Genomic DNA, 23,580 nt, shown 5'->3' on the forward strand with positions numbered 1-23,580 from the left:
AACATTATCTTAAACATGTTTATCGATGTCTGTAATTTCTACGTGATCTCATACCACTGCCTAAGATTTAGTATCATGTTGCTTGAAAAGTATACTCTTTAGACATTTCTCGACCAATTGTTTAGGGATCTTTGAATAGGTCTGACAGAGGTAAAACGAGACGATTGCATTGTGACGAGCTCGGCAAAATAATTTCTAAATTTTATCTTGTTTCCTCACAAGCCTACATCATCGTAATATGAAGCAGAGTCGAGCGTTTTGGGCGTTTACGGTCAATACACTAGGTAGTTTATCAGTCTGTATCGTAAGTAAAATTACACTTTAAATACGATACAAACCTGTGCGAAATGTGTATTTGTATTGAAAGAGAGACTTTGAGTAAACATACACGTTCTCAAACCGAAGTACGTTTGGATCTGTTAAAAGACTAACTACATTGTTTTTCCTGAATTTTCATGGGCCACAGATTAATAGCACTTATAGTATTTGGTAATAGATCGCTATGTCGATTTCTAGCATCACCCTGTGCGATATCGAAATTACAAACATCAATATCGATTGTGTCTGTTTAAATTTTCTCATTTTTTTTCACGATTAATGAGCGATTGGTTATTCGATCACGTCTTCAGTTGTAATGAGAACGTCAAAGGGTAAAGGTCTCTTAAATAGGGCTATCAATAAATTACCATTTGAACTTCATTTACCTGGTTACCAGTATTGTGGTCCGGGAACAAAGCTTGCTAAACGATTAGCTAGAGGAGATCCAGGTATAAACGAATTAGATCGAGCGTGTAAGGAGCACGATATCGCATACTCGAAAGAAAAGGATTTGAATCGACGACATCAAGCTGATAAAGTGTTGGAGGAAAAAGCGTGGGAAAGAGTTAAAGCTTTGGATTCTAATATCGGAGAAAAAAGTGTTGCGTGGCTTGTTACAAACGCAATGAAAACAAAACGAAAGCTTGGTATGGGTGTTAAACGAAAACCCTTCAAATCTTTTATTGCTAATAAAGTAAAGAGACATATTAAACATTATGGTTATTGGCACTCTTCTCAAGGATGATATTAAACTAGCACTGAGAGCAGCTCGCATGAGTGTTAAACAAGCTGGTGGAAGAAGAAAAGTTAAACTACCTAGAGTTATACCATTACCTAAAGTCGGAGGCATTTTGCCTCTTATTCCGCTCTTCGCAGGCTTAAGTGCTTTGGGAGCTCTTACCGGAGGCGCTGCCTCTGTCGCTAAAGCTGTAGAAGATAGCCGAGCGGCAAGAGATAAATTAAAGGAATTTCAACGACATAACGAAACCATGGAAGCCATTGCGTTGGGTTAAAGAGGAAGCGGATTATACCTTGCCCAACATCAGCAGGATATGATTAATTTTCTTAGAAGCAATTGCCAAAAACTACCAATAAAGCTACCCAATCGACCTTTTTCTAACCTAGATATACAGAAATATGTAAAGAAATTAAAAATTGTCAACTTCAGAGGAGTATTTATGCGAAATGCTCTACCACAAACACCTAGAACGAACGAGTGTGGTGTTGTAAATTTGGACGAGATTGAAGGAGATGGAACTCATTGGGTAGCATATAGAAAAACAAGGGTAAAGTTGTGTTTTTTGATAGTTATTGGAAATTTTAACCCAAATTAGTTAAATTGTTCGATAATTTCAAGAAATGTTAAAATATATTATATTATTTTTTTTTATTTTTCATATAATTATTATAATTTTTTTTTTTTTTTTTTTTTTTTTTTTTTTTTTTTTTTTTTACAGGGTGTTTTATAAAGCATGTGTTTTAATTCCAATCAGTCATGTCTCAGAATTCACACTAGATAAGGTGTTCTAGGCTTGTTTTAAGCGTGACATTAATCCCTCCAAATAGAACTCGAGTTCTAGATTACAGTTTTCTCTAGTCTGATCTCTCTCAAGTAACTGGAATTCATACCGAATATTGAACGCAGGTGAAATAAGTTTCCATTATTCTGTTTACGAGATAAAGAAATAATGAAATTCCAACAGGATTTACGGAGATTTCGGGACCTTTTTTAATTGAAGAGTATTTGCAAAAAGAGCTAAGTTCTAAGAGTAAACCCGTTATAAAGTTACAACTTACTAATAATAAGTACACTAAAGTGTGAAAATAAACGTGTTTCTAGATTAGATTTTCAACGCTGAAGATAGTTTGGAAAATATTAAATTTTCACAAGTCTTTAGTGCCAACAAATAATTGACAAATCAGATATACCTTGGTGGAAATTTTTCTGTGGTAGACAATACGTATAGAGTGCATATTCAGTATTGGATCGTATACATTAATAATTCATCTCATACACTGTACGAGTTTAGTCCTAGCGTATATCCTGGCTATAGTATAATTATTGAACCCAGGAATCTAATCTATCTTCCAGTAAATAGAAATTTTAATTGATAACATTAGCATTGGATATATTAGATAGGAATTAAGACCGGTCAACTTTAGAGGTGAAGATATTGTTATACGTTTGGAGGCTTAAAAAGAATGGTATAACTTTAAACTTACTATTTAATACCAGATCAGAGAATCAATAGTTAGTACTTGTACGTGCCGAAGCAGAGCTACGTCAAGAAGTAATACTTCGCTTACCATATTATCGCAGATATGGACTCGTTAGAAACTCAAATATTACCAACCGTCAACGATAGATTGAAATCATTGGTTCGAGAAGAATGGCATAGTATCAACCGTTCACCAAAATCATTTAAGAACGCGTGAGATAGAAATTGTTATTAATCAAAAGGATGTGTTTATGGATATTAGCCAAGCTGAATTATACATTGAGGCGAAATTTTTGGAAGAAGTATCGACAGTTGTGAAAACAGGAAAATGTTCCCTGACAAATAACGTTGGAGCATTTCTATTTGAATCGATAACGTATGAATTGGAATGGAAAAGTATATCGTATAATGTCGAAGATCGGGTTTATAAGTATCCGTTAAAAGTTTTTTGTGTCTCAATCAAAATTAAAGTACTGCCCTTGATGTGGCGGGATGGAAATGGCCGAACGGTACTGTGAAATCATATTGCTACAATTATACACAAGGATAATTTAGTCAATCCTATACCATTGAATTTCCTATTGAACGTCTTCTCCGATTATACTAGCGCTATTATGGGAACGCAGAAATTAAAGCTTGTACGTGCCAAAAAGGATGATAATTGTTATGTTAATTCAGAGGGAAACAAGAAAGCAGACATACCATTTTGAATTCGAGTTAAGATTAAACATATTCTACCCGAACGATTTGTGAATTAAACATTGTATTGAAGAATTTCCAATGGTAAAACCGGTATTATTGGATTTAGGAAATTGGAAATTCATGAACTACCTGCACTACGACAGGCGAGAAAAGATGTATGGACAGTGAAGGCAGAATCTGAACGAGCGAGATATGTTGTTGTATTCTTCCAAGAAGATCGAAAAGATAAAGCTGATGGCATATTTCGATAATTTGGAAAATTACAGATGTCAGCTTTTCTAAATTCCGAGGCTACCCATATGAAATCATGGTAGATTTATTTAAAACCAAGACAGTTTACTAAAGCCTATTCTACGTATACGGATTTTTCAAAATGTATTTTGGGAAAGATCAATAGCGAGCTTTTGCTAGATTTTACCGCTTTTGCCAGTCGAGCCCTATTTGTAATTGATTGTTCAAAACAAAACGAGGCTCTGAAAAGTAATGTGATAGATGTAAAGATATTTAGTATTGATATAAACAAAAAAAAAAAAAAAAAAAAAAAAAAAAAAATAAAAGTATAAATTTAAATACCGAAACACCCGAGCTTTTGTATCATCATATACGATCGAGTCATGGAATATTTACCTTTATCAGGATATGTTAGAACGCTAATTTAATAAGTTGCTGCAAGACATTGATACGATGAAGTTCGTTGTTATATATGTACAAGGATTTTCCATTCCGAAATTTGATGGTCTAAGTGATTATATTCATTATAAGATGGAAAAGAAAATGAAACTATACGTTTTGACATTTTGACCTAACCAATTTACATATTTTATTAAAAAAAAAAAAAAAATTATATATTTCACAATGTTCATGGAATCCCTTATAATTCAGAGTATTTACCCTATAAGGCGATGTATGACATAATACAGGAGGAATTGGAAGGTGTCGATATGGTTTTTCGTTTAAAGGTACATAAATAATAAAAAAGGATTTCTTCTGTTGCACGTACAACGAAATGAATCTTGATCCACCCCGTATAGTGAACTTTGGAATTTACTCTGGACTGTTAGCCGAAATTAGAACAATTTATAATATCAGTAATAAATTGTAATTTATCATAGCTAGAAATATGTTCTTGTACTGTAATTAATTCATATATTATTGATTATATTCATAAAACATTTTAACTCAATAATTTAAATCTATTAATATCTTGTTTTTGAAGAAGAAGTGAAAGTGCTGAGATAATTCAAGATAGGAATTAGTATTGATTGGGAAGATTATTGAATATTGTTTACCTATTTTTTATAATTTCTAGATGAGAGAAATGTGGAAAATAAATACACAGTGAAATGAAAAATTGTTTTATTTAGAATAAAAAAAAAAACTATTTTTTTACTAAAATCTTTTTTTTTTTTTTTTTTTTTTTTTTTTTTTTTTTTGTATTTTTTTTATGTGTAAATAAATATATAATAAAATGATTATTTATGTTAGGAAAAAATACTTAAATTGTAATTGCAGCTATTAATGGTTTGTAGGATTATAAAGAAAAAAAGGTTGTTATTAATAATTCTTATATTGATGAATATAACAACGTATTAGTAACAACATTAGTGTATACTATATAATAAAGTGTTAATGTTTATCTGTGCGTCTCTACTCTTCTCTAGAAGAACTTGTTAAGACTGATAAAGTTTTTGCTGTTGTGGCGGATGCGCAAGAAATTATCCTAATAACATTCGTGTTTATGTAACATTATTTATCTATACACTCTATGTCTAATATAAAATATAACGTGACAGTAAAATGATAATGTTTATCTACAACGTCTAACTAAAGAACCTAAATCTAATATACGTATGAGTACAGTTTGTATAGTAAACATAACAATTACTGTTAAAGTATCATTATTTCTATACTCTGTATAATATACAAGTATAATAATGTGTGTTAGTACAAATAAATATAAAAACATAATTTTCTACATAGTCTGTATAAAGCTTTAAATCCTAATATTTATGATAACAATTAGAACTTAAACTGACATCTAATATAGGTTTATATAAGTACAGACTGTATAAGTAAAATACAAATAATACAAAAAAAAAAAAAAATACAAATATAAAATGGAGGTTCCCAATATAGACTGGGTGTGTAATATAATTAATTATAATACTAAAAAAACACTATATATACAAATAATATGATACTAAAGTATGAACTAAATACAGTTTTTCTCATGTCTAATTTTTTTAAAACCACGGTTAACAGAACACCTTCTCGTGAATTTCCAGTTTTGTTGACAGACGGTCCTGTAGAGCTTTGGTCTGCATGTGTGGTTATTACTTGTGATCCCAGTTCTCGTATCTGCATGTATATTGGGGATAGGTTGGGCCTTTCTGCTAAAAAATGGATTTATTAAATAGATGGTTTCAAATTGGATGGTTTGAGAGGCGTTGTAGTTTAGGGAGAGACCTTTAACCTTACACGTTATGGAATACTCCCCGGATTTAGGAGAATATACCTTATACGCGTAATTCTTAGGTCCTCCCGATACAAACTCATCAATGTAGCTACCCTCACCATACCCCTCCAACTCATCGGTCATTTCACCAAGAAAATTTCCAAGCGGGATATCTTCTTGCCCTGCCTTCGATAGGTAAATAACGCTATCCGTGTCTGTGTAAATAGCGTTATCCCCGACTTTTTCAAGGTAACTGTATAATTTCAGCCGGGCCTGGGCTGTTGTGTAGGCTGCCAAACATACATTTACTGTTGGTAAAACATCGTAGGCTTCATCCTTGAATACCCAGTTTACCAGCAGGGTATCGTCGTTCACAGGCACTATGGAGTTGACATCTGTTGCAGGGTTAGATAACATGGAAAACAAGACTTCTGGTCTGTTGACAATAGACGTCTTTCCCTGGTTTTCCCTCTGACATAACTTGCCCCAAAACGATGTGATGACGGCTTTTCCAAGTTGCCTAAGACCAGGATTTACAGAAACCTTTTCCGGGTTTAGCGTAACGCCTTCCTTTTCAGGTATTAGTACGTTATGAATCTTTGGATTCCGGTGTTTTTGTCAGTATGATGGCAGCCTGACGATTCTGTTTGATTTTTCAGAACTTATAATGCTACCCGTTGAACAAACCCCCTTCTTTCGTCTCCGGATTATATTGGGTTACCTTATATTTCCATATTTCTTGAATGTCTAGTATTATATATCCTTTTTCCAACGCCTTCACCACTTCGTCAATAACCCACGTACCGCTAATTGTTCTTTCTTCATCACTATGTCTACATTCTTTAGCACCGACTTTTGCGCATGTGTAACACAACACGAAACTGAAGTTTATCGTTCAATTTAACCGGCATAAGGGGTGATCAACTGTTGGGGGTGGTAAATTCTGGCATTTATCAGTCCTTGTTTTCAAGCAGTTAAAGTTTATTACACCTTTTCACCCAAACGTGACTTCCGGGTGTCCTATAGGGTACTTTCCATACTTGTTTACCCACGGGTAAAGTGAGCAGACATCGACGTATTTGATTTGTTCCCCGTCCCGGCACTTGTAGTACGTCTTCATATTTTCCGTGCGACCCCCGTAAAAAGCGTCGCGCGGATTTAGTGGTAAGTTGACAAGTAAAGGATGGTCTTCGGTATATTGCTTGATTTCATCGTCCATATCACGTCGGAAATCACACTCCCACATTTCAATCACCTCGTAACCTTGCCCCGTTAAATGCTGGGTTTTCGTAATTGTATTCTCGTACCGGGAATCCAATGTCTGTGTAGGGTCGTCTTTGAGCGGTACCTGGCGCTCGTACTTGTGACATCTAGGGCACCCGTGGTAATAGCATCCGTGAAACTCAAACACCTGCTTGGTTTCCTTACAATACCCATCGACTTTATACCACGACTTTACACCTCTCTCCTGTTGTTTTGCAGCATGTACAATTTCAACACCTCTTTCTTGCTCCTTCCACAATAACCATTGGAGAGCGATCTTGCTTTGATTGTCGCATAACCTGTACCCGTTTTTCGGTATGATACCTATAGTCTCGGGTTGGAGGAAATTGCGGCGGAAAATCTTGTTGCATGTGCTAGGTAGTGTTGAGGCTTCGGTAAATGGGCACACGTTCCCCTCGTCTATCATGAGTTTTCTGAATTTGAGGGAGGCTTGCGTGAGAATGTCGACATCAGATACGCAATATTCAATAAACTCCTTCTCGAAATCGAACATGTAGTTCTCAGCTACACGTTCCTGGTACCATTTAATAAACTTTTCCCTGTCTTCAGTCTTCATATTATCGGGGTCGTAATACTCTATAGCGGGCATTGGTCCTACATACTTTTGATGTCCTACGGTATTGAATAAGTGGGGAAAATATCCTTTCTTCAACTCTGTCAAACCGAACGCTTTAGGTAGTTTCGCAAGGGCCATAGGGAAATAATTGAGGGAATCCAGGAATTTGACGTTACCTACAACCATGAGAACTAACTTGGTACCTCGGGTGATAAGTTCAGGTGTTAGGTCTGTTTGCTGGAGAACATGATCTAGAATAAATTGATGGTCAAACCCTCCACCGTTATGTGCTAGCACCACCACATCCTTGAATTTGTTTCCCTGAGTATAAAAATATCCCTTAAATTAATTTACCGCATTATTTTTTAATCATTTTTGTCTTTTCCCCACACTTTTGGCACACAACACTATTGTTCTTGTCAATACAACTGTCGCAAACCTTTCTATAAACACATAGGTTAGGTTCATGAAGTATGGTTCCGTCTTCCAGCTTCTTTTCCTGCCTTGTTTCCAGGTCGTAAAAATAAATACGTGTTTTCATATGGGTTACCCACCGTATCTTGCTGCATGTAACAGTGGTGCGGCTGTGGCTGGTGTTTTTTGCAACTGAAAGAACTTCTCGCCAAGTATGTGGTCTACTCAGCCTTTATTGAATAGGATAGGCATCTGGCATTTCTTAAACTTGCACATACGAACCTTTTCCCTACCGACCCAAGTTTCTTATGGTTTTCGAAACATGTTGGACCTCTGAACGAACGAAGGCAGTCATGGCATTTAATTTTCATATTGTCTATTGGGCAGGAGGGAGATTGTTGACACCCCGCGCATGTACCGCCACACCTATGTCTATTTTTACTATTGTAAGGAACGTTACACTCTTCACAATAATAACGACAACAAAATGCCGCCGTCAATGATGTAATGACGTTATAGTGCCCTTCATGGTACAGTAGGTGGAGCTTTTTCGTTTTTTTCTTCGCCTTTAAAAACCAAATCTCGACCTTTAGACCCGTACTGGTACACTATAATTTGGTAGTCTACCAAATACTGTTGGAATTTCTGTAATTCTGGAATTCCGGCTCCTTCTGCTGGAATATTAACACCTACAGCTTCCATTAATAACCTGGTCTTCTCCGTTTGGATTTTTCCTGTGTCCTTTCTTATTTTAGTGTAAATAGGATCCTTATCAGCGTGCGCAATAGCCACAACCAAAGCTCGGGGAAGGCACAAATTATCTTTTATTTTATTTTTTGTTTTTATTCTCATTTTTGTTTATTAATACTTTTAGTAATATTGTTTATTATGACAGCGCTTTGAATGCATCTATATAAGTTGGACTGTTTTGAATCGCAATAGAAAGTTTCGGTATTTAACCCAGTGCTGTTTGATTGATATATCCCCGATATCATTTTCCACACATCGTCGAAAGTTACTTCACTAGCCGTTTTAAAATTGATCCATCCATCGCCTCTTGCAAAATCTTTGGAACAAAAATTGAATCCAACCTGATCATTTGGGCCTATGCCTTCGGTCCCTTTCTTCAAAATGTCTTCTACAGCCCCCTTCACCCACTTCATTGGGTCTTCATCACTGGGCACTGAATTCTTATTTTAATTCCATCTTACGATTCAGGTAAGACCGAAACGAGGAACTTTTTTCATGATCTTTAATCACAATTAATAATTTCTCATTTTTGAGGTTATGTTAAACGCTGCTGGTACTACGATGTGACACCTGCAAAGTCTCGACGAGAACTGAATGGACTCGTCGTTCGTCGTGTCATCCTTTTTTATACCTTGACAGCTGTAGTGACGTGTGCAGAGTGGTGTGTGGTGCCGTGTGCAGCGTTAGGGTGATGAAATTTTGGGCTAAATTCGAATCACCCTTTTTAACACTTATATTTTAATCGTTTTTATGTATTTTAAACACCCTGTATCTATAATATACATAATTTCTGTTTGTGGTAAAGCGTGTTAGCGGTCTTATCGGTAACTTCCGTGTATAGAAAACCAATTTAATCGCCGGTCGTATATATTTGGTCGCTTTTTAGTTCATTTCTAACTTCTAACGGTTTTGGAATCAAGAAATTTTCTGTGGTTATTTTGAGTGTGTTTAGTGAAAAGGGCTTAAAAGTGTGTGATATCGAAGAGTGATTTTCGTGTGTTAAGTACCTGTTTAACGGAGTATGTGGATAATAACTGTAAACTCAGGTAGGTCCGTATTTTTAAGGATTCTGTGTTTTTTTGGTATAAACTATTTTTTTCGGCATATTTGTACATGGGCCTATAGCGTGATGGTATATGGGTGTTATATAGAAAACATATTTTAGATTATATTTTTTATTCATCTATAATTTTATAATGTTCACAAGCTTAAATTAATTTTAATTCCCTAGTAAAATTATTATTATAAGCGTATTTTTCATTTTAAGTGATTTTTTTCTGTGGGATAAGGGTACATGTATAGGAAGAACCACACCCAATATGGCGTTGTGTAAATATTTTAGGAGTTACACGAAAATAACCGATGTTTGCCGAAGTCGATGACAGATGACCAGCGGTTGTTTACCTGATTTAAATGAAAACTTTTTCCTTTAATCTCTATTTTTTATAGGAAATTTTTTTTTTTTTTTTGTTTTAATTACTACTGTTTTGTTTTATGTTTTTCTTTCAATTAAACACCATTGTTAATGCATAATTAGTTAATAATAACATTTTTGGTATATTTCTTCACTGTGGTTAATAGGTATAAGGCGTGGGAGTACAATTAAATAATGACTATGATATTTGACATAGTCGTTATTTAATTGTACCTACGGTCTATACCTTTGAGACAGCTTTAAACCGATGAAGAACAATGGAGCCAAATTACAGTCTTTCTTTTGTAGCTAACCCGAATAAGGTGCGCGCTTGGTTAGTTTTCCGGAGTTAGGCCGACTAGAATTTGGCGGTCGGCGATACGTAAGCGTTGCCGGATGTATATGAAAATGCGACTTGCAAAATCTAAAAATCAGAAGATTTAGGGAAATTACATATAACCCATGTTATAAGATTTACATAGGGTGGGCCGCTATGGACGGGAAAATTTCCCTAAATTTAGGGAGAAAATGGGGGTTGACCTTGGGCTAAGGTGGCCCCATACCTACTTTATTAAGATTCAGTTAAGATTACAAGAAAAATAAACTTTCAAATATTTGTAAATTTCGTCATTTTTCATGAGCCGTTAGGATTAATTTTTAATCTGACAACGCCGCTCTGTTGTTATAGTATTTTCTATAGTAGGGGAATTGGACGCGGCCAACAGTGTCAATAAACAGCTGATTGGCATGGTCAGCTTTTATTTTTCCATATTTCTTAACTATTAATAAACTATTAATGTATAATTGTTTCATTTTATATAAAGGACCAAAATTAGCATTTAAAATGGGTCTACACTGGGAAATGTGTGAGAATTAAAGAATTTAAACATCGTGGAGTGTCATTTCAAAAGTAAGTACTGTTCTGTGGTAATACAGCATCTCGTTTTATTTACCTATTTGTTTTATAATATAATTTTGTGAATATAATATATTATGTATATTATAAGAAGTAATGTTTATATTTTTGTTACAATATTGTCCGATTTAAAATCCTATATTTGTATTTAATTATGAATACAAATAATTGGTATGTTTACATTTATAAAAAAAAATATTGCCTATTTACGGTTGCGAAACTATCTATTACTAACATAAATAATTTATTTCAGATTTCTAAAAGATAGTGAGAGAAAAATTAAATGGTTTTCTCTGTTAGGATTTATTCATAGCATAATATTAAAAAGTCGAGCAAAAGAGAACTCAAGAACAGCTGATTTTTTTATAAGGAATTGAAGAAAATATTTAAAAACTGATGAATTTTCACAGCCATTTATGTCGCGATTTATGGTGTTTCAGTTGTTTTAACATCACCTAGGAAATTAACATTAAGATATCAGGATCCTGCAGATAACGAGATAAGAAGTATGATCTTGTTATAGGATACCTATTCCGTCACAATATGTAAGTACATATATATTTACAGTTAATTTTTTAATATAAAATACTACTATATACTAATATGTATACACAGATTCAAAGTGTACAGGGTGGTCCCTTTCATACGATACGAAGGTTTCAAGGATTTTTGTTGTTGGAAGTTTGTATTGAAATGAAATTTTGAGAACATATGGAGGGTTTAGAAATCAATCAAGTCACATACAAATTAACTTTCATTTTCCTTGGAGCCTTCGCGTCCTATGAGAGGTGTTACCCTATATGTATATAGATTTGTATATAAAAATGTTATATTAGTATTATTTTACTAAAATTACACTATAGTTGTATAAGATCTCACCACAAAAAAAAACAGCGTTTGGGTTGGCTTTGAAAGCAAGATTTAAGTAATTTTATAAAATGTAAATTTATGTGGTGAATGTCATTGATTGTCAATTTTATTTTGCTCACAATGTATACTCAATGTAGATATTTATATTCACCAACTTCATGTTTATATTTTGTTTTAGGAAGTGAAGATATTCATGGTGTGGAAGTCGTTACTTTAATTACATAGTGCATATGAAATTGGTCCTTTACAACATGTTTAAAATTGACGTAATGCTACTATGCAAAATAGTGAGAGATGTGAACCTTAGGCAGAGCTACAGAATTACTTTTGTTGAGAGACAAATTATGATAGTGATTGGAATCGCATATTCTAGACTTTTACTTAAAAAATTATTTGTTGGGAATGAACTTTTATAGTGTGGAGGAATACATGCAAATTATAATATGAAGCCTACGTATTAGATAATTTTATTATGATCTGTTGTGTTTGTTTTTGTATCTTTGTATTATATATTTGTGTTAGCTTTAAGAATTTATTGACTATTCCTATACAATTGTACATTGTTTTATGGAAATAAATAAATGATTGATTGATTGAATAAGTTAGGAAACCATACGATCGAAAAAAAACGGCTTCAAAGGCGACTGGGGAATGAAAATATGATAATTTCAGCGAGGTCAAGCCCTAGAGGTCATTTTCTTGGCTCGTACTATTTTTTAAAGGCGCTCTAAGGTTGTAATTTATTTTTACATTAAGTAAAAATGATTTTTAAATGGTGTAATTTAAGATTAACCTCGCTAAATTATCAATCGTCATTCCCCAGCCGCCTTTGCCGTTTTTTTTAGACTATTTGCTATAACTATGTTATTTGTTATGCAAATACATATGTTAACAAGTAACAAGCCAATGAGAAATTAGTTTCTGCTTGGATCCTTACAGTGGCATTTAACAAAATATATTTTTTTCAGGCTACAATATTTTATTTAGTATGAACCTATAAATGTAGTAAGTATAGTATATATATAAGTAATAATAGTATATAGTAAGTAGTACAAGTAAGTAAGTAGTACAAGTAGCAAGTAAGTATAGTATATAGTAGCAGTAGTAAGAATATTATACATATATATTTTTACTTAGTCCCTAAATATATTATTAAAATACACTTGTATTTTTTATTAATATCGTGTTATGATTAATACCTAATTAATGTAAAATTATATGGTATCTAAATATCCTTACATTGAGAATTCGTTTGGTCAAAATATTACTCTCTTACTAATATGAATTTGAAAACTATAGAACATTGTTTTTTTTAGTTTTTGTGCTAATATTTCCAATTAAAATTACCGAATATATTTATGGTATAGGTAGGAAAAGATGAATTTTGTGCTTTTTAATTATACTATTATGTATTTATAATAATTTATTAGTTTTATTGCATGAACATATTTTTAAAATTTATTATTAAAAAATATTTTATCTTTGCCTCTAACCACCTACTTCTATATCTCTGACTTTTACTTTACTCATCAATGATATCTCAAAGTTAAATTCTGTTTTGATGCTCTTCTGCTGTAAACTCCCCTACCACTTTCCTCTTTACCCCGCTGTCCATAAACTAGGGTAGTGGGGGCACTCACCGATAAAACGATGTAGGCACCTCGATTTTGTGAATTTATGAATGACTTGCTCTATCTATTTTTATTCTTAATCTAAGTTTATTACCTTGTAGTACGCGTCGCACGTGTGCGGTAAAGCTTTGTTGCCGCTATGTCCCCGGCTGTATTAACGCATTTTCTTAGCTTGTAGTCCTTAAGTGTTTATTTTATTGACTATTTCTGTTCAAGAACTATAAAATATGGTTCGCCAGTGCCAAATTTGCAAGAAATTTAGTAAAATGTAAAATCTGAATTTTTTCTCTTACATTACATTATTTACTTACTTACATTGTAACAAAATCATAATTATAACCCTGTTAATAATTAATAATGTTTTTATTAAAAATATATTCCGGTTTATTCTAAAATTATCTTCAGAATCTAAAATAACATACAAGAATTTTAAAATGATATTACATTATGAAACAATATTTTTTAATATACCGGGTCGTCTCAAAAGTGGCTCACCCCCTATAACTTTTTTATTTTTTCAGATAAAAAAAAACAGATTTGTATGTTACTAGGTATATGACATAAATTAGGATTTATTGACGTATTCAATTGTTTTTGGTCTCTTCCTGGTTCACCGAAATGATTACATCTTTTGATTTTTAAAAGCACCCTCGGTATATTGGTACTTTATTCGATAAAAAATGACTCTGAATAGAATGACATATATGTCAACTTTTGACATTGTCGCTTAAAAACAAATCGTATTTTAAATTTCAATCCAGGGTGCCATGGTGTTGTTAAAAACACTAAGTTTTAATCAAGGAGCCTTGGAAAAATAGTTTTGATCGTCTAAAGGGTTTCGTGTCTTGTCTAGGCCGGTTAAAAGATATCATCAACATATCATACATATGTCAATTTTTTCAAATGGAACAAGGGTGACTCATTAGCATATTTGGAAAAAGCATTTTTTTATGAATATATTGATACCACACACTTGGTATTTCGAGTCAAATTGTCGTTATGAACCGCGTGTTACAATTACAATTAAACCATATGCGAAAATGTCAAAAGTTGACATACGATATGTCATTCTATTCAGAGTGTCATTTTCTATCGAATAAAGTAGAAATATACCGAGGGTGCCGTGTAAAAATTAAAAGTTATAGTCATTTCCGGTGAAACAGGAAGTGACCAAAAACAATTGAATGCGTCAATCAATCCTAATTTATGTCATATACTAACATACTAAATCTTGTTTTTTTATTTGAAAATATAAAAAATTATGGGGATGAGCCACTTTTGGGACGCACCCGGTATAATAAAGACAGTACCGAGTTAAATAAATGTAGTTTTCATTTTATCCACTTCCTATCACCTTCCTTGCTTTAATGGAACAGATTTATGTTTTCTCTAATTTACATAATAAGACATCACTTAACCAGAAAAAAAATTACATCATATTTTTTTTTCTCTCCCTGTCGCCGATTCTATTATATCTGTGGAATAGATCCTGTTTTGATTAATATTAGGGGTTGTAAATGTTTGACTAAAATTAATAATTTATTATTAATTTCAAAAATTACGTAATTTCGATTATAAAATTTCTTCTATAACGTGTATTTTATTATTTTTATCCTTTTTGGACTCTGAGACGTTTTTTCTAAACTTTTATTTAAAAAACCTGTCCTAAATCTTAATAAAATATAAAAAAGTTTAAATACGATATATTTTTAATTTAATTATAGCTTCATTAAAATAAAAAAAATACCCGGCTATGATACGGAGAGTTCAGGTGTATTTGAGAAACGAACGACAGTGTTGTGTTTCTCCGCAGAGTCGTCAGGGAACGACCGTTACGACAGAGACAACCTATCTATCGCTCGTGTCGCCCTCGTTATAACCTAAAACAATAACACAACAATAACAAGACATTGTCTGACCGCATGTTCCAGCTATTTATGAATGAGATGCTCAGTCTATATTTTAAAATTTCCTTTCGTTTTAACATGATGTATGTTTTTAGGGGTGGAGTGACGATCCATTAGATTTTAAAATAAAGTTTTATTTTAACTTTGTCTTTGACATTAGATCCGCAGATTTAACTACAATTAAGTAGGCGTCTGTTCTTTCGAACCTATCTTTGTCTTTGACGGTTAAAATATTCTATTTAACGCTGTGTTTTAATCATGCGGCGAACCGCATTTTGCGTTTGTATGTCCTGCCTTATGCCTATGACTCTGAATCTTTCTGAGCCCAACACTTCTGGCAAATCGCGCCTTAGATTCCGATTTTCATACCATGGGTCTGGCATTTCCCAAGGTACGTGTCCCATTCCAGTGATGCAGCTCCAATTGATTGTTTTTGAGCGCCTGGTTTCTCCTGGTCCATCCTCTTTAAACAGCTGGAATCCAAAGCAATATGCTGCTCCCATTTGAGCTGTGGAACTCGTGGATGATCTTGAAATTTTCCGGCTTTCCTCTATAGCCTGGAGAGATCTTCTTAATCTCCTCAGCTGTGTAAGCTTTCTTAGTATCCTTAATTTCTTGTTTTTCCATTTTGCTTTCGCGATGGGATAGATTTTTCTTCTTTTTCCAAAGACCAGTTCTATCAAACTAAATATTTTATTTTAAGTCTATGATTACAACACATAGGAATGCTAATTTTAGACTTAAATATTATATTTTATTTTGTGTTAACAACCCGGCAACCCTGTTCGGCTACTCCTTTTTGGAGTTTTTTTGGGCCTAATTCTTTTTTCACCGCCGCCGCCGACCGACGCGTCGATGGCGGGGCGACTGGTGAGAAGGTCATGCGTTGGACAGTGTTGCCATTTCATAGAATTGCACTTGCTATCAATTGCTATTTCAAAAGTGATTTCAACATTTTGCATGTTACTTTTCGTTTTAGAAAGAAGTAATGTGCCTAGAGAAAACATTCTTAAAATTCTTTTGTTCTTTATTTAATATTTTATTAAGTAAGCAAAATAAGATGTAAGATTTGGGATTTGGGATAAGCCAACATATAATTCTATTTAATAGAATGGCAACACTGTCTGTCGTGTTTACTGTCCCCACTAACTAGATCTCCCACTCTGGCTCTAGCTCATTCCTCTTTCCATATTCCATGTTCATTTTCACATTCTCACATAGCCTTTTGCCTCAGAAGTATTTAATAGCTATGTTTTAAAAAATGTATTCTCGTGAGCAAAAATTAAATATTTTGTTATGGTACAGCAAAGCTGAAAGTGCCGAGGAAGTTATTGAGCAATTTATATTTGCTTACTCGGGTCAACAGGTCCCATCGCGCCAAACGATTTTTAATATTTTTAATCGTTTTAAGCAATCCTGATGCATTAACCAGTGTGGTAAATGCTACCACAAGGATCAAGAACTCCGTCCTATTCCTGAAGAAAGAGTCGAGAGGGATCAAAATGTATGTGCCTTTGTAGAAGCAAGTGAGCCATGCTCCAGCAACCAAATTTCCCAAGAAATTGACGTTCCGGACCGCACAGTTCGGTATGTTTTGAAAAAACATGGTTACAAATCGTACAAAATTAAAACCACCCAAGAAATTTTCCCACGTGACTGTATTGCACGCATGGAGTTTTGTGAGACCATGAGGCAGAAAATTGATGAAAACGACCAATTTTTAAAAAACATTTTATTTACAGAAGAATCATCATTTTCTCTTCATGGTCATTACAATCCTTCAGCCGTTAGATATTGGTCATGGGAAAATAAACATCTGACTGTGCCATTACGTACCCAATATCCCCAAAAGATTAATATGTGGGCCGGTATTTTAGGCGACCATATTGTTGGGCCTTCTGTCATCGATGGGTATTTAAATGCTGCAAAATACTTGCAGATGCTGCAGAATCAAATTATGCCAGCTGTGCGGACCCTTAATGTCAATTTTGATGAAATTTGGTTTCAGCAGGATGGCTGTCCTGCTCACAATGCAAGACCAGTTCAGGAATTCTTGACTGATAGTACTAACTCCATAACACCGGAGGTACTATCGAACGTTAGGACGGAGTTTTATAATCGGCTCGGCTACTGCGAAGCCCAACAGGGAAATGCTTTCGAACATTTGTTAAAATAAATTTTGTTCATAGTTATTTTTAATTTTGTTTATAGTTTATTTATTATAAGAAATCATTTTTATTTATTTTTAAAAATGTTTATGAGTTTACTTCTTTTAGAGTACTTGTTTTTTATTTCAATTTTAGGCTTAAGGCTGATAAAAATTCAACTAAGTTTAAAGCACTGTTGCATTAAATACAACAGGGAGTAACATGATCGTAAAACATATTATTAACTGAAAAATGCGATTAATAATCACCACACCGACATCTGACTGATACTGATTCTATTTTCTATTCTATTCTGTTACCGGTAGCCCCCACACAAACGTCTTAAAGCCCCGCTCCCTCTCGCAGAGGCTCGCTCGACGTATCACTTCCCCTAAACGATGGTAGGGAAAAGACGCTTTATCCATCTCTGTTGCACTGCAGTATATTTTGCAGCCTTAACATCTTTTTTTATCGCATTGAAAACCTCCTATTGCTAATTTTTTTTTGCCAGCACGGTATATGTATAAATGAAATTTCTCCTACTTTTATTTTTTTAGCATCACGAAAGAATTTAACTGGTTTCGAGAGACAGTGATGCCGACCACTACAGAAATTGCAGCTATACATCCAATCGAAATGCTTACTACCGACCAAAGAAACCAATTGGATAAGTTAAAAAGCAAAATTTTTATTTCTGACGGAAACACACTCGGATGTACAAATCGTGTAGAATTGAGTTTACAGACAACATCACCACCAATTAAACAGAGATAATATCCTTTGTCACTAGCATTACAAAAAGAAGCATGTGCTAAACTTGAAAAAATGTTAGCTGATGATATCGTAGAGCCTTCCTCATCACCATGATCTTCTCCCATCTCCCATTATTATGGTAAAGAAACCAGACGGTGTAGCATTTTTTATTTCCTTTAATAAAATTGAATTTAAAAATCTATTTTTATTTAAATTTCTTAGTATTGGCGCCATCTATTTGCTAGATGCCAAAGATACCAAACTCCATTTGTTACAGGTCACTTGTTTCGATATTTAATTTTTATTAGCGCATCTATTCGCTAGATGTCAAACTTCATTTCTTACAGTTTACTTGTCTTGTTTATTAGCGCCATCTATTCGCTATATGCCAAACTTCTTTAATTGCATTTCACTTGTCTGTGGTGAAAAGGGTTTTTTTGTTTTCGTTTCTGAAACTGAGAAGAAGGTCTTTTTTCTGGGAATTTGGATCTGAAGAAGACGCGTTTCGGCGTCCGACAAATTTTCCAGTGAAAAGCACTCTGAATCCACTTTTCGATTTCGATTGCATGGGTATCCGATTTGGAGATTTGAAAACCTTGTAAAGTATGCAATTCAGAGTATAGATCGTATTTGTTTGGTTTCTTCTTGGAATGATCACCGTAAGTTTATCCGCCATTTTATATAGCCCTATCTAACTAAATTCTATTTCAGTTATTTCCGTTTGTTATTTCGTTTACTTGAGTATTTAATTACTGGTTTGGATCGGCATATGGTTTGAATATATTTATGTAAAGCTGATTTTCAGACCGTAAGTTGTTTTTTATTGAGTATCTGTCCTGAGAACTATTTTTTATTTATAGAGTAAAAGTACCACATGATATTAAGTAAAAGTACCACATGATATTAAGTAAAAGTACCACATGATATTAAGTAAAACTACCGCATGATATTAAGTAAAACTACGACATGGTACTTAGTAAAAGTACCACATGATATTAAGTAACTATCACATGGTACTCAGTAACTACCACATGGTACTCAGTAACTACCACCTGGTACTCAGTAACTACCATATGACCTTAAGACAGTGTTCCTGACATTACAATCGTTCTTTTGGCTGATATCGAGGACTTCTCCTGCCATAGTCATCTGCATCCACTTCTGTTAGTCTGGAGAGTACCTAACTACCTGTTTACATCATAAGAAACTATATACAGATAAGTCTTAAGTTTGATACACAAGGTACGCTTTTATTTTATAATTTTTGAGACAACAGATTTAATAACCTGGTAAATTATCACTATTTATCCCACATATTGTAGTCAAAATTATTTTTTTATTTAACGTTATAAGTTATAATTTGATTCGTACAGTACACTCTTACTTAGCTATGATATTTTATATGAAAATTATTAACACGTATTCACTTTAAAGGTTTTTGTACACGACATGTTTCGAAACATCATCGTATTGAGACATACATAAATTTCACCTGTTTTTATTAAGTAGCTTACTTAGTTCACAGAATACAGTTACTAAATTCAAATCTATTTAAAATAACTTGCGGTTTTATTGGGATCACTGTGACTAATTGATGATACTTGTGTTCGTTTTCAATAAATGTTTAATGCAGGATAGTTATTTCTGACTTTTATTCCTGATAAACATAATAGACCCTTAATGCTGTTGATTACTTTATTTTAGCTATGTTGTGATATTGTATTTTTCTTTTTGGTTTCTTACTTTACCACTCTCATAAACAAAGTAAGTGGCGCCCTTTTCACTGTCTTTGGCCATACCTATTAACATCAATATTAAAATCTCTGCAGCCTATATATTATCATTTTTTTATTTTCATATTTAACAACATTAGAAAGTCACTGTGAGTCAGAAGCCTTACCTACGAACCCAGCTTTCCTCTAACCCTGAGCAACGGATTCTTTTTTCATTCTATTTGGGTAACGACAGAAAAGTCGTCACACATAGAAGAATAAAGTATATGACGCCCTGTAACGTGGGGCTCAGCTTAATTTGATTGACTGAGCTTAATTTGATTGGCTCAGCTTAATTTGATTAGCTCATGTTCTATTTAATTTGATCAACTTAGTTTATTTTGTTTGACTTTTATTGGTAAACTTAATCTAGTAAAATAATTTCTATTAGGCTCAGATAAATTTTCTTTAAGGCAAAGACTATAGTTTTGAAATTTTGTTTTCATCATTTCTGTAATTTAATTTTTATAATTTCAGTACAACAGCAATTTTTGTTTTTTATGTTATAGAGGGTATTATAGGGGTTTATCGGTTTAAAACTCAGAGATAAATAACTTGATACTTCTGACTACATAGTTTATTGAAATTTTGATTTTGATTTAAATATACATGTATGGTTATATTTTGAATATACAGAGTGGACATAATTTTAGTATACAGGGTAGCGTTGTTAGTACTTCGTAAAATTTTGGAATTTGTTTTGAATATTTGAGTCTTTTTTGGTTTTGACATTGAACATAATTTCTTTCTGATAGATTGCGTCGAGTCATAACAGCTTTTTGTTAAAATTAGTAAATTTTTCTGAATCATTTAATCCTTAATATCTTATATAACTGAATTACAATGGAGAAAGAATCTTTTAAAGTTAATCATTTACGACAAGTAGAATTAGATTATGAACTTCTTATTAGGGGTATTAAGAAATCTAAAAATGTTGAGAGTAAACGTAAAATTTTGTCAGGTCTTTTAAGTAGAGAAATTAATAACCCTTTTTGTTTAGTTAATATGGAAAATTATCCTCTTTCTTTTGATCAAGAAATTTTCGAAATTAAAGCAACTTTAGATTCAATTTCTTTGTCAATTTCTGAATTCGAGGGTGGAGTAAATGATTCAATGTTTAAAGTTATAAAATCTCGTCTTGTACATTTGGCTGGTAGAATTAGAAGAATAAAGTATATGGCGCCCAACGTGGGGCTACGTATATTTCTAGTATAGATTTGCGTAAAAGTTTCTGGCAGATTCCATTGTCCGAGGATTCCAAACCAAAAACTGCTTTCAGTATAGTTGGTAGAGGTCAATTTCAATTTAATACAGTGCCATTTGGATTGTGTAATGCCGCTCAGACACAACAAAGACTTGTTGATGCTATTTTTGGACCACGTTATGAACCACACATTTTTTGCTATTTAGATGATATAATCATATGTTCACCTAGTTTTGAGGAACATATTAAATTGCTTTCTGAAGTTAGAGATAAGTTAAAAGATGCTAATCTAACTATAAATATAAAAAAGTGTGAATTTTTTAAAAAATCTTTAAAATTTCTTGGATATATTGTTGGCTCTAATTCATTAAGAACTGATCCAGAAAAAGTTTCAGCCATGTTAAACTTTCCTCGCCCTACCACTACGACTGAAATAAAACGATTTATAGGTTTGTGTAGTTGGTATCGTCGTTTTATAAGAAATTTTTCAACTTTAGTTTCACCCATTAATGATTTGTTAAAAGGTAAAAAGAAAGGTCAAGGAGTTCAGTGGAATCCTGCCGCTGAAGATTCTTTTTTGAAAATTAAACAACTTCTTGTTTCTGCTCCAATTTTGTCCCAACCGGATTTTTCTAAACCTTTTATTATAGAAACAGATGCATCCAACACCGGTCTTGGTGGAGTGCTTATACAGAAAATTAATGACGAAGATCGTGTAATTTCTTATGCTAGTAGATCTCTTACTAGATCCGAGCGCAATTATAGTGTAACTGAGCGAGAGTGCTTAGCTGTTATTTTTAGTTTGGAAAAATTTCGTCCGTGGATTGATGGAGTACGTTTTACCGTTTGTACAGATCATTACTCTCTTTTGTGGCTTAATAAATTACAGAATCCTACTGGTCGTCTTGCTAGATGGTCTGTTAGACTTAGACAGTTTACGTTTGATTTAGTTCATCGTAAAGGTTCAAATAATGTAGTTCCAGATTTTCTTAGTAGAATACCTAGTGATGATTCTCCTTCAGATATTTCAGATAATGATTCTTTTGTATGTCCGCAAATTTCCGTTTTGAATATAGATTTAGACCATACTGACGCATGGTATGAGACTATGAAGCAAAAGATTTTAGCTTCACCTGGTTCATTTCCACAGTGGAAAGTTGAAGATGGTTTTCTTTTTAAGTTTATTCCGGTACAGTTACCATTTTCATCAAATCTTCAAGAATGGAAGCAGGTTGTTCCACGTCCTCAACGTCGTAATATTATCGAATCATGTCATAATCCGCCAACTTGTTCGCATTTGGGTTTTTATAAGACTTTATCGAGACTTCAAGAACAATTTTATTGGCCCAAGATGAGAGCCGATGTTCTTAAATTTGTTAGGAGTTGTCGTGTTTGCGGAGCTCAAAAATCTTCTAATACTATGCCGTTAGGTAAGATGGGAAAAGAAAAGCAAGTTAATATGCCTTTTCAGACAATCGCTTTAGATCTTATGGGTCCTTTTCCTAGATCAAAAAAGGGTCATAAGTGGCTTTTAGTTGTTGGCGATTGGTTTTCGAAGTATGTTCTTCTGTGTCCGTTGCGTTCATCAAAATCTCCCTATATTGTGAAGTATCTTGAGAATGAAGTTTTTCTTACCTATGGAGTACCTCAACATATAATTTGTGACAATGGTCCTCAATTTGTTGCGAAAGAATTTAGAGATTTAGCTAAGAAATACCAAGTTCAGAAGATCTGGTATAATGCTGTGTATTCTCCTCAATGTAACTTTGTTGAGCGAATGAATAAAACTGTAGGAACAGCTATTAGAACTTATGTTAAACAGCATACAGATTGGGATGTTCAGCTCTCTAATATTCAGTTTGCTTTAAATACTTCTAAACATGAGGTCACAGGTTTTTCTCCTTCATTTTTAGTTTTTGGTAGACATATTCCCATCTCTGGTAAGTATTATGGTCAAGTTAAATTTTCTGAAGATTTTGAAATTATGCCTGGCGATCGCAACTCTTACGCTTCTGAACTCAAAAATCTTTATAGTGTCTTTAGCGAAGTCCGTAAGAAACTTCATGCTGCTTATGAAAGAAACTCGAAGTCTTATAATTTGCGTAGGCGTGATTTATCTTTTCAGGTTGGTGATTTGGTTTGGAGACGTAATAAGGTCTTATCAAATGCTGGTATTAACTTTTCAGCCAAGTTAGCTCCTCGTTTTATTTTATCTTCAGTGCGAAAGAAAATCTCGAATTTAGTTTATGTTTTAGTAGACGAGAATGG

The 23,580-nt window shown here is 33.4% G+C and overlaps 1 protein-coding gene and 1 long non-coding RNA gene across 2 annotated transcripts; one reads left to right on the top strand and one right to left on the bottom strand.

The window, feature by feature from the left end:
- Positions 1–4,296: 4,296 nt before the first annotated feature.
- LOC115883772 lies at positions 4,297–9,111 on the bottom strand. Its single transcript, XM_030902182.1, has 6 exons — positions 8,817–9,111; positions 8,483–8,769; positions 6,693–7,855; positions 6,416–6,575; positions 5,577–6,264; positions 4,297–4,370 (listed from the first exon to the last, which is right to left on the bottom strand). The coding sequence occupies exons 1-6, from the start codon at positions 9,109–9,111 to the stop codon at positions 4,297–4,299; spliced, it is 2,667 nt and encodes an 888-aa protein (XP_030758042.1).
- Positions 9,112–10,873: 1,762 nt separating this feature from the next.
- On the top strand, positions 10,874–12,270 carry LOC115883792. The gene is made up of 3 exons (XR_004050449.1): positions 10,874–11,022; positions 11,282–11,573; positions 12,077–12,270. It is a non-coding gene; the product is annotated as an uncharacterized LOC115883792 (long non-coding RNA).
- Positions 12,271–23,580: the final 11,310 nt, after the last annotated feature.

The sequence above is a fragment of the Sitophilus oryzae genome, unplaced genomic scaffold (genome assembly GCF_002938485.1).
Source record: "Sitophilus oryzae breed Bouriz unplaced genomic scaffold, Soryzae_2.0 scaffold_1977_pilon_pilon, whole genome shotgun sequence".
NCBI classification, from domain to species: domain Eukaryota; kingdom Metazoa; phylum Arthropoda; class Insecta; order Coleoptera; family Curculionidae; genus Sitophilus; species Sitophilus oryzae.

Coding starts and splice junctions, on each gene's coding strand:
- LOC115883772 (XM_030902182.1), bottom strand. CDS start 9,111: ATGAAGTGGGTGAAGGGGGCTGTAGAAGACATTTTGAAGAAAGGGACC. Junction 7,856..8,482: donor ACGAAAAAGCTCCACCTACT/GTACCATGAAGG, acceptor TTTTATACTCAG/GGAAACAAATTCAAGGATGT. Junction 4,371..5,576: donor TACGAGAACTGGGATCACAA/GTAATAACCACA, acceptor AATTAATTACAG/TACAAGAACATATTTCTAGC.